At 41.0% G+C, this 11802-nt stretch overlaps 1 protein-coding gene across 5 annotated transcripts in view; it reads left to right on the plus strand.

Moving 5' to 3' along the window:
- Nucleotides 1-11802, plus strand: part of GANC (glucosidase alpha, neutral C) — an 89786-nt gene that overhangs the window by 73935 nt on the left and 4049 nt on the right. For 2 of the 5 annotated variants that reach the window (XR_001821020.2, XR_001821021.2), the window contains exons 20-25: nt 2761-2835; nt 5048-5161; nt 6404-6516; nt 7710-7813; nt 8417-8547; nt 10702-10815. Coding sequence is in view for 3 of the 5 variants with exons in the window: in XM_017516289.2 (XP_017371778.1) it covers nt 2761-2835; nt 5048-5161; nt 6404-6516; nt 7710-7813; nt 8417-8526 (516 nt within the window). In the remaining 2 variants the exon portion in view is untranslated. Of the gene's footprint in view, nt 1-1124; nt 2119-2760; nt 2836-5047; nt 5162-6403; nt 6517-7709; nt 7814-8416; nt 8548-9464; nt 10028-10701; nt 11644-11802 lie in introns of those variants that run through there. The other 3 variants (XM_017516289.2, XM_037734164.1, XM_017516290.2) reach the window with 3 other exon arrangements.

Raw genomic sequence — 11802 nt, forward strand, 5'->3', positions numbered from 1 at the left:
CCATGTTGACCAGGATGGTCTCGATCTCTTGACCTCGTGATCCACCCGCCTCAGCCTCCCAAAGTGCTGGGATTACAGGCGTGAGCCACCGCGCCCGGCCTCAAAATGATTTTTAATCTTCACACTTTGACTAGTAAAAGTGAGTCCTCATAAACACATCAAGGCTTGGGGTAAGAAGAAATCTTCAGTATGCTATGAGGTATCAAACTCTGGGGGAAAGCAGATATGAAGAGACTTTGCTCTTTCGTATGGGTCTATCTGAAGCCTGAATTTTTGATACCAAAAGCTGGTCTCAGTGTACTCAACAAAGTGGGTAGAAAGTAACAGTAGTGACTCCCCTCCCAGATTCCTCGCTCTGTTATTATTGTCACTAATTACTGTCCCACGCATAAAATATCATTTTGGACCTGCTGGAGCCCAGTGCATTGAACCCAGGCAAGGCACAGGGGAGAGGAGGGAATACTGGTGGTCTGCAGGTAGAGAGCCATGGTAATATGAGCAGCCTCCAAAGACAGGCCACAGACAGATCTAGAGGGGCCAGAAGAAGAGCTGGAGCAAAACTCAGGGCACCAGACTAAGGAAAAAGGGTGTGGAAGGGAGAGCAGGAAGGAGACAAAACCCTAGAGAGCATCCTTGAGCACTGTAGCATGCCACAGGCTCCAGCAGTCGGGGAAAGAGACATGCAGATATGGAGCTGGCATGGGACTGCCACACCACATAGTCATGGGCTGTCAAGGTAAGTGGCAAAGTAGCTAAGCCAGGCTGCACTCCCTGCTCAGTATTGTCACACACTGGGCTGGCAACCCCACGAAACCACACCCAGCACCATGTTCTCCCTCAACCTAGCTTTGGTTGTTCTTTAGTTTCTTGAGGCTTCTGTAACAAATTACCACAAGTGTAATGGTTTAAAACAACAAAACTTTATTATCTCACAATTCTGGAGGCTTGAAGTCTGAAATCAAGGTGTTGTCAGGGTCGGTTTCTTTTAGAGGCTCTGAGGGAGAATCTGTTCATCCCTCCCTCCCAGCTTCCAAAGGGGCTTCCTGGATTTGTAGCCACATCACTGCGGTCTCACCTGTCTGCATGTTGCCTTTTCCTCTGTGGGTCTCTGTCTGTCTCTTAAGGACACTTATGGTCACATTGAAGGCCCACCTGGATTATCTGGGATAACCTCCTTGTCTCAGGATCTTTAACTTAATCAAGCATGTGACCATAGAAGGTAATATTCATTCCTTCCATGGATTGTGACATGAATACATCTTTTTGAAGGGCCACAGTTCCACTTACTATGCTTGTTATTATTGACAGAACAATAACCAGGCTTCTCTCCAGAATGTTCATTAACTATTGTCTGTCCTCTTGGCTTCTCCAGTTATTTGGAGTTCTGAAGTTGAGGGCACTTCACTAGAGTTCCCCTGCCAAGTAGAAACTTGAGGAAAAGATTAAATCCAACAACTGCTGAATAAATGCCCTGCCTGATATTTCTGCTGAGAATTTCTCAAGTTGATTTCCAGCAAAGTGGTAGGTTCCTGTTAAGAGGAACTAGTCCCTTTCCAACTTACAGATTTTTATTCATAATCTATCATCATTCCAAACACTTCATTGTGAGTGTGTATTATGTTCCTTCAGTACTATTTCCTGGACTGTTTTGTGATTATCTTGCTTCACATAACTGCCATCTGAAGGATGTGGTAATCCCAGGAGTTGAACTTGCAAAATAGACTCCAGGGCTGTCAGAAAGTGTCTCAGCTAAAAGAAAGAAAAAGATGTTTGTTTTAATTATGCTTCTGATGATATTTTAAGAATTTATCCTATCAAATTACTTTATGAGACCTTATTGGTACTTCAGCAGCTAAACCCCCTTGAAGAACCTTATCCTTCAATTGTACTTTAAAAAAAAAAAATGGTACTATAGTAGTAATTCAAGTTTCCATTTGTTTTCCTCCCAGGTATGTTTCCTTCTCTGATGCTTCCTTTTCTCCTGCCTCTTTTGTAATTTATTTGCCTACAATGTGCTTGTCTTCTTTGTTTTTTTTTTTTTTCCTCTTCTCCATCATCTCTTTCATACTAGAAGCATTAAGTTTTTATAAGCCAAGTGGACTTTAAAATTCATGAGGATGGCCTGTAATTCCAGCACTTTGGGAGGCCAAGGCGGGCGGATCACTTGAGGTCAGGAGTTTGGGACCAGCCTGGCCAACATGGCGAAACCTCATCTCTACTAAAAATACAAAAATTAGCAGGGCATGGTGGTGGGCACCTGTAATCCCAGCTACTTGGAAAAGTTGAGGCAGGGAGAATCGCTTGAACCCAGGATATGGAGGTGGCAGGGAGAATCGCATGAACCCAGGATATGGAGGTTGCAGTGAGCTGAGATCATGCCAGCCTGGGCAACAGAAAGAGAGACTATGTCTCAAAAATAAAATAAAAATCCATGAGGACAGGAACTATGTCTTTTCTGTTCAGTCATGTATACTCAGCACCTGGCACAGTGCTGGGCACATAGTAAATTGTTCAATAAGTAGCTTTTGGATGAATAGAGAAACAAATGGCCTTTTAGTTAAATTAATCAGCCACAGTCCTTTGAGATCTTTTTAAAAGCACATGTTCTTCCTAACTTCTACCTAATATATTTTCTAAGTTACACTTATTTCAGCTTTCTGGTTATTTGAAATCCAGGTAAGTGGATGCTTCACTGAGTATTGAAATGGTGAGCAAAGTTGCTGATGTACTCTTTTTTTACTGGGCCCCCTTACTTTCTAGGTCTGGTATGACTGTAAGACATTTGCTTGTTGGGAAGGAGGGTGTACTGTAAAGATTCCAGTAGCCTTGGACACTGTAAGTTATTTTCAGACTACTGTTTTTACCTATTGTGCTCTATTGGTCAGCTAGGGATGCCATGACAAAATACCACAGACTGGGTGATTTTACATAACAGAAGCTGCTTTTCTCAAAGTTTCGGAGGCTGGAAGTTCCAAATCAAAGTGCCAGCTGAATCTTTTCCTGGTGAGGGACTTTTCCTGGCCTATAAACTGCTACCTTCTTGCTGTGCCCCCACATGGCAGAGAGAGATAAAGAGAGGGCGCTATCTCAGTTCTCTTCTTACAAGAACACTGTTCCTGTCATTTCAGGAACCCACCCTTATGACCACATTTTTCACCTTAGTTAACATCATAAAGGCCCAATCTACAAATACCTGGGGCTTGGGGATTCAGCATATGAATTTGGAGAGATACAAACATTAACTCCATAATGTGTTCCTCTATAGAAAAAACAAGGATGCTAGCATTCTGTACAATAGCACATATAGAAACAGAAGGTAGGTCCAGGGATGCCTAGTGCTGGGGCAGAGAGTTTCCTTTTAGGGTGATGAAAATGCTTTAAAAATGATTGTGGTGATGGTTGCATGACTCTGAATGTGCTGAAAATTGTTTAACTGTGTACTTTAAGTTGGTGATTTATATGGTATATGAATTCTGACAAAGCTGTAAAATGTGAGGAAGAAAATAGTTAAAAATCACATCTACTGTGATTTCACAGAGTGAGACATCAGGGACAAACACAGCTCTTCCCTGTATGTTTACATTTGTGTGTCTAAAAAGAACAAACACTAAAAACATACAAAACATGGTAGTCACCACATGTGCCATCTGGAATGTCATTCTCCAGGACTAAGGCAAAAAACAGGAGTTTTCAGTTGTAACCCTGGGCCCAAGGAAATACATCAGTTATGGAGTTAAAATCAAAGTGGTCCATCCAGGCTGTCTTGAGTTTCTAAAGGGAACTTTCTTCCTACATCTGAATCACAACCACTGCCACACTACCACAGTGCGAAGATTGATAAGTAGATACTGATATTAAACCATCAGTAGCAATATGAACCCCATTATTTAAAAAAAATAATTTCAGCTATCAACTTTCAGATCTAGAAGAGAACTTTAACAATCATCTACTATAATCCCTCACACAGATAAAGAATAAACCTGAGATTCAGAGAAGTTAATTGTTTGACCAGGGGACACAGCAAACTTGTGGCAGAACTGAGGCAGACCCCTCAAGTGCATTTCCTTGGGCTGGACTCCCATTCTAGAGCCCATTTCACTCTAACTTATGGCCTTGTTCTTTGGGGAGAAAAATAAAAAAGAAAGGAGAGATTGGCCAATGAGGGAGACGCATGTGTGGGGAGATGGAAGTGCTTTACTTCTCGCTGCCAAGGCAAGTTAAGCAGAGGTTGGACATCTGAACTACTCTGTCCTCAATCTCAACTTCCTGCGTGTTCTTGTACTCTCCTGCCTGCTCATTCTTGAATCAAAGCAAAACAGAAACACTCCTATGACACAGGCAGCTTCCTTACAGGAGGCGGGAAACCTACCCAGGCATTGCTGCCTAGAGTGCCATTTCAGAAGACCCATGGTTATGGGCCTGTTGTTAGGGTCTCTTAAAGTACCCTTGGTGATCTCTAATATAACAGAAGCAGTTTCACAGATTTACCCTCAGAATGGAATTAGTCATCCAGGTGAGCCATAGAAACAGGGAGCAAGAAGGGGACAGACTGCAGTGAGTGAGGACAAAAGTCATCTGCCCAAACCAAAAATCCGCTATCAGTTATACATGCACACATACAAACAGACTTCTGGGCCCACTTGCAAAGACAGAAAACTTCATTCTTTAGCAGGGCTCTAGAAATAAGTATGTATACTATACTGATGGAAAATTTAAAATGCAAAATAGGAAAGGCCATTTATAGGATAGGTAGAAAAGAATTCATCACTTAAGAGGAAAAAACAGCAAAGACAGACGTAGATAACAAACCAGTGAAGGGTGGGAATTTTCCCTAATAAGTAAAAAATGGACCATTCTTTAGCGTTAGTGCTCTTTCCTTTTAATACCAGGACCCCCATATTTGCCATCTCTATGCCCTAAAATTTGTTTTGCCTATGAATCTGTACTTGTAAAGAGTGTGAAACTTTTAAAATGAAATATTTTTAAATTCTACCTTGAAATTTTCTTATATGAATACTGCTTCCCTGAGCATGCTGCTGTGTTATAGATACCAGTGTTTCAGCGAGGTGGAAGTGTGGTACCAATAAAGACAACTGTAGGAAAATCCACAGGCTGGATGACTGAATCTTCCTATGGACTCCGGGTTGCTCTTAGCACTAAGGTATTTGGAAAATCTGTTACCCTTTTTGTTTCTACTCTCTCTTTCCATTGGTAGCTTTTTGAGTTTGGGACACCACATAAAAGTGGTGAGCTCCATCTATGAGATAGGTGCTCCTGACATTTATCTAGAAATCAAGGTTTTGAATCATTTCTGTTCTGAATAATTGTTCAGCTTATCTGCTTTTCCTGGAATTGTTCTTAAGGGAACTCTGAGATCTGGGAATGACAGAATGTTCCTCTTGGGCACTTGTCTGTTGGTGCTCTTGAGCTTAACACTGATTACTACTAGAATGAATGCTTTTTGGGCCATAGGCAGCCTTCCCACATAGATAGCGCCCAAACCCAGTCTCCATTAAATGGTACCCATATCTATGCACCATTTCAGAGACCTCAGTCCCACCTAGTGATTTCTCATCAGGTAGCTCCAACAACTAAAACCAAAGCCTGGGAGGATCTAGAAATGTGTCATTTTGAGAAGATTTTTGAGCCTAGTGAGGCCTGTAGCAGATTCTTCTTCTGTCCGTTTGTTCAAATGTAATATGGGGCTAAACACACACCAAACCTTACTCTTAACTGTATTAATACTTATTTGCATTGATATAAATATTATAAGATAATTCACTTATACATTTTTTTCTTCCTTGTTACTTAGGCATGTCTTCTTGGGCCAAACTATGGGCCCCAAACCCATGTGAGGCTCCAGAATAAATACAAAAGACCAGAGATTCATAGCATATCGAGTATTGTCAATAATAATAAATTGCCATATGGAGTGCTGTGACATTGTTTGACATGTAATAGGGATCCTCCTACCAAGAAAAAACAGAAAGAACCAGATACCATTCTCTAAGTGGAGGGTCTTCTAAAGACAGTTGATCTCATCTATTATATATTGATTTTTTTTTTTAACATCAGTATCGTTCTGTGAACTTTCTTGGCCTTGTTGTCACATTCTGTTGGAGTATTTTTCAGGGAATTCACTTATACAACTGAACATACATCATAGTTTAAATTCTTTCAACAAAGCCTATCTCTTTGTGCTCCTCTTACGTGACTTTCCTATTGTTTTACTATCTACTCAGGAATGATTGGCTATTGAATATATTAGATATTTGTACGACTACCTCATATAGCTTGAATTTTTCACAAACTTTTTACTCTATTGTAACCCTTTAGGAGCTGACATTCTTTTCCTGTAAAGCTATTATATAAGCACATTCTGTCTCTGTGATTCATTCCTCAGGGTTCTTCAGTGGGTGAGTTATATCTTGATGATGGCCATTCATTCCAGTACCTCCACCAGCAGCAATTTTTGCACAGGAAGTTTTCATTCTGTTCCAGTGTTTTGATCAATAGGTAATGGCAGCTAAAGAAACTGTTTGTTTTCTTAAATAAATCACACTATCTGTTTGACATCCTCAAATCCACAGGTGATGTTTTAAGGTACTATTTAAAGAAACAAATGAAGGCCATTTCTGGAGTTTTTTGTTTGTTTTTTGTTTTTTTTTTTCTCTGAGACAGAGTCTTGCTCTGTCGCCCAGGCTGGAGTGCAGTGGCAGGATCTTGGCTCACTTCAACCTCCATCTCCCAGGTTCAGGCAATTCTCCTGTCTCAGCCTTCTGAGTGGCTGAGACTACAGGCGTGTGCCACCACACCCAGCTAATTTTTATATTTTTAATAGAGATGGGGTTTCGCCATGTTGGCCAGGCTGGTCTTGAACTACTGACCTCAGGTGATCCACCCACCTCAGCCTCTCAAAGTGCTGGAATTACGGGTATGAACCACTGCGCTTGGCCCATTTCTGGAGTGTTTTTCAACCACTCTACCATAAACGATCCTCCCTTATTGTCTCTAACTTCCTTTCCTCTACTTTCTAAAAAATAAAAAAGGACTTAATTTAAGCTCCCACTAATTCCATTCATTCATCCATTCACCAGTTCACTAAATACCTGACTTATTACAATTTAATTATCACATTCCAGTCACATTTGTAACTTTTGTGTTCTTCAGTGATTTTTCTTCAAATACTTGTTAAAGAGAGCCTAATTTGGCACCGGTTAGCTGTTCTTTGGTACATAGAGTGGTCTTTTTTTTTATTTTTCTGGGATGGAGTCTAATTCTGTCAGCCAGGCTGGCATGTAGTGGTGCAATCTCAGCTTACTGCAACCTCCACCTCCCAAGTTCAGGGGATTCACATATCTCAGCCTCCCAAGTAGCTGGGACTACAGGCACGCACCGCCACTCTTGGCTAATTTTTATATTTTTGGTAGCACCAGGAGTTTGCCATGTTGCCCAGGCTGGTCTTGAACTCCTGACCTCAAGTGATCTGCCTACCTCGGCCTCCCAAAGTGCTGGGATTACAGGCATGAGCCACCATGCCTGGCCAAGTCATCTTTTATTATCTCTTCATCCTAGTAAATATGACTCCTATATGGATCATGCCTCCAGCAGACATATGGGAGAGGAAATCACAAGGCTAGAGATGTTGAGCTGGCAGCCATTTCAAACCCCTGTCACTGTCCTTTTAATACTGTTTGTATCTATTCCAGTTCTGCCGACCAGAGGGGTCATTATCCCAGCAAGTGTGTGGTGGAGCAAATCTTGGTCTTAGGCCTCAGGAAGGAGCCATCTTCTGTGATTACCCACTCATCCGGTGAGAAAGCAGTCCATTCTGACCTCACCATTTGTTTTTATAAACAGAATTATCTGGAGAGAAGAGATGATTAGTCCCCAAACCGACATAATATGCTTAGTCTGAGTGGACTGTGTGCTTCAGGTAGAGGTGAAATATACTAGTCTCTAGAATAAATGATGCCATCTTGCTTCTCTTCATTAGTTGATCTTTCTGCTCACTTTTAGTGTTTTTCTAAGGAAACTTATTTGGGGCTTGAAATAGTATTATAGCTTCTCTGAATATTTGTTTAAACTATAGCTATCTGAAGACCTGGAGAATCCTACCCATGTGTTTGGAGTTTATGAAAGGGCAGGATGGGACTTAAATCCTTCCTTGCTTCCTGAAATTGTTAGACAAATTTATTTGTTCCTTATGGTTTCTTTTCAGCCAATCTTGTGCTCAAAACAATGAAGTTTTCCATGTTTCTAAAACTTCATGGAAGTTCATGGGTTAAAGTTCTATTAAATTGGAGTGGGGTATAAGGTTTTATACTCGAGTGAGAAAACATTTCAGATTTGGAGACAATATTTTTCCCCTCTGGAGATTCATCAAAATTTCCCTCTTTTATTGTCTTGCTGTTAGATGGTAAAGAGCAGCCTGTGGCTTTTATGTATTGTGCCAAAACATCCACCCTGAGTCTGAAGAAGCTCTCACTCAACATTGCCACTGACTGGGAGGTCCACATCATATGACAAAGAACTGCCCTTGGTGATGTAAGCAGGGACCTGCCTGCCCTTTTCACCCTTTCCCCTTGCCTTTTTTGAGATTTGCACTGCAATCTGCTTGCCTTCCCTGAGTCAAAATAATCTTTCATTCATTACCATTATACTAATGAACAATAGATTTCATGTTTTAAAATTTCTGATTTTACATGTAGTAGCAATATTCCTTGTGTCAGACATCACCTTTTTTCCTGGACACATACCCTGAGACATTTATAGTGTTCAGGACTCTTCCATTGCTTCCATTCCTTGAGCAGGGCTGCATGGGTCTGTTTTAATGTGTGCCAAGCCTACCTGGGCAGCCCATTTGCCAGGGCTTGCCTCAGGCCATGTGACATTGGCTCTTTGGCTGTAGCAGCTGAGTTGCTCAAGGCCAGTCTCCAAGTGGACAGCAGCCTCTGGTACTCCCCAGTTATCTTTCACCTACATGGAGTAGACAAAGCACAGCCCTCTTGGGTTTGTACTGCATGCTCTGCACCAGTGGGAGTTATTCTCCCCTAGAGATCAACTTGGCAGCACAAAGGATTCTTTTTCCTTTTGTGCTTCTCAGGCTAATCTTAAAATCCATGTCTTTTAAGCTGTTTTTTAATTAAGTGCTATCTACTAACCAAAGAATATTTGTAATATGAGTAAACTATAATTAATAACAATGAAATAAATACGTATGTTTACTTCTACTGAACTTCAGAAGTAGAACTCATGGCTGGGACTGGGATGAGGCAAGTGAGGCCCTGGCCTTTGGCACAAAATTTAAGGGATACCAAAAAATACAGTAATCGAAATAAGTAATATTTCAGTGCACTATTTTTAAAAATCAGAATTAATGCAAAAAATACCCATGATGAACAAAATATCAAAATTTAAAATAAAGACAGGATTCGTATTGCTGAGTTTTCCTTTTATCCCAGGCTTTAATATGGCTTGCCATGAGGCAAAACATTACAACGTACCAGTCACGTTATGATGCTCATGGATCTACAGACCCCTGTGGCTCCCTGCTGCCTGCTGCACCATCTGTTTTGACAGCCTCAACTCTTCAGCACTCCTTAACACACACCTCTTCTCATCAGGCTTCCTCCACTTAGCAACTTGCCAACGGCCACCTCTGTACCTTCTGATCCCTGGGCAGCAATATCCCCACCAACCCTTACTATCCTTCTAGGCCCAACTCAAATCTCACTTTCCCATGAAGCCTAACTACCCCAACACCCCTATCCCCACACCCATTAGCAGTGATTTTGCCCTTCCCTGAAATGCTGTCCCACTTATAACTGTGCTCTACTTAGCATTCTCAGGGATCATGTCTTAATGTTTCCAGTATGTCTCTGTTTTCCTATTAGATTGTATGTTCCTCAAGAGCATGTTCTATTTCTCTTCTGTCTGATAGAGCACCATTATACCTGACTTTCAGTAACTGTTCGGCTGTGATTGCTTAGCTGGTGGATTTAATTGATTAAAAAATTATAATTGATGTATTTCCATGTGATTTCCTTTTTTGACATAAGACTCTTCCCAAAGGCAATCAATATTGTGCATTTCCTCATGGACACATTTCATTGTATGAGTTGAGATTTGAGCTCTGCACCATACGTAAGCTCACAGAGACCCACACAGATTCTTTGCTCGTATTTCTTTAAGTTTTGCAGTTGAGAAGAAAGGAGCAACCTTGTATTAGCTGAAGTTATAGTTCCTATCTTCAGATGCCAACCTAAAATAAAACTTTGCCAGAAGACTGGGTGCTCCTCCCTAATATAAATGATAGTTTTTAATAGCATTTAAAGTTCAATAAGAACTATCTTTAGGTCAACATTTATAACATGTCTGTTCTTCCATTTAAAATATTGTTGGGGGAATGGAACAGTAACTAGTAGAGTAAGTTAATGAAGAACTGCTCTGTTTTGACCCAAATCTATATTGAAACATTTGGCTACAGACAAATGCAGAGAAAGTCTGGGTGTTTTTAATGGTTTTCTGTTCTTACTGCTTCTCACACTTTACCTACCTCCCATTGCTGAATTTGTGTGCTAGAGAGCAATATGGGGCTGAGTTGTCCTACAAGCATTAAATTACTTTATTGTGGATAATTCTTAATATGATTTCACAGGCAACTGGATTTTATGTAAGGAATTTTATTCATTTCAACAGGGTTCCTAAAAAAGCTCTAAAATGAATACATAGTATGTCTTTCCTTCAAGATGTAAATGTCAAGGAATGAGTTGACAAATCAGTTTAAAAACGGAAACTACCCAACAGAAAAATGTAAGTATAATCTTTCAGGATGGCAATCTGGCAACAATATCAAAAATCTTTTAGCCTGTTTGGGCCCAGTTTGAACTCCTGGGCCCAAATGATCCTCCTACCTTGGCCTCCTAAAGTGCTGGGGTTATAGGCATGAGCCACTGCTCCCAGCCTTACCTTCTCTTTTGGGACAGTTGGCAACATTGGAATGGGATCTTTTGATTATATGGTAATTTTTTTACTTTTAAGCATTGTGTTAGGATCATATACAACAATTTTCTTTGTTTTAAGGAAAATACAATTCTGGAGTTTGGTCTGTGTGCAGAATTCCTTCACTTTGTCACATACCTTTCACTATCAAGGCATCATAATGATAAGCAGCAGAAACACAGTCAAAGCACATAAACATTGGGAGCTCAATGGTTTTCAGCTAATTAACCACGCTGCCTAATAAGCCTGAGTAATGAGATTCCTCTGACAATATCAAGCATTCCACTCTGCTTTTAGGATTTCCACCAACCAAACCCTCAGAGAGCTACTCTAGACTAAAAAACTTCTCAGGCCAGGAGATAGAAAGCCATCAGCAGCTCCACTGGAAACAGGCTATCATATTAGCCACTGACCACAGAGGCCATATAGCTAGCATTCTAGAAGAAATAACAGACATTGGCATCTAATATCAAATCTGCTTGTCTCATGACCAGCCTTGCTAAAAGCTCTAGTGCCACAGCAAGACTTGCCAGAATTAGACAGCTGCTGCTTTATTTTTTTCAAGACAGAGTCTCACTCTGTCACCCAGGCTGGAATGCAGTGACATGATCTCGGCTCACTACAACTACAACCTCTACCTCCCGGGTTCAAGCGATTCTCCTGCCTCAGCCTCCCACGTTGCTGGGATTACAGGTGTGTACCACCAGGCCTGGCTAATTTGTATTTTTAGTAAAGATGGAGTTTCACCATGTTGGCCAGGCTGGTCTCAAACTGCTAACCTCATGTGATCTACCCACC

The sequence above is a fragment of the Cebus imitator genome, unplaced genomic scaffold (assembly GCF_001604975.1).
Source record: "Cebus imitator isolate Cc_AM_T3 unplaced genomic scaffold, Cebus_imitator-1.0 Scaffold579, whole genome shotgun sequence".
NCBI classification, from domain to species: Eukaryota; Metazoa; Chordata; class Mammalia; order Primates; family Cebidae; genus Cebus; species Cebus imitator.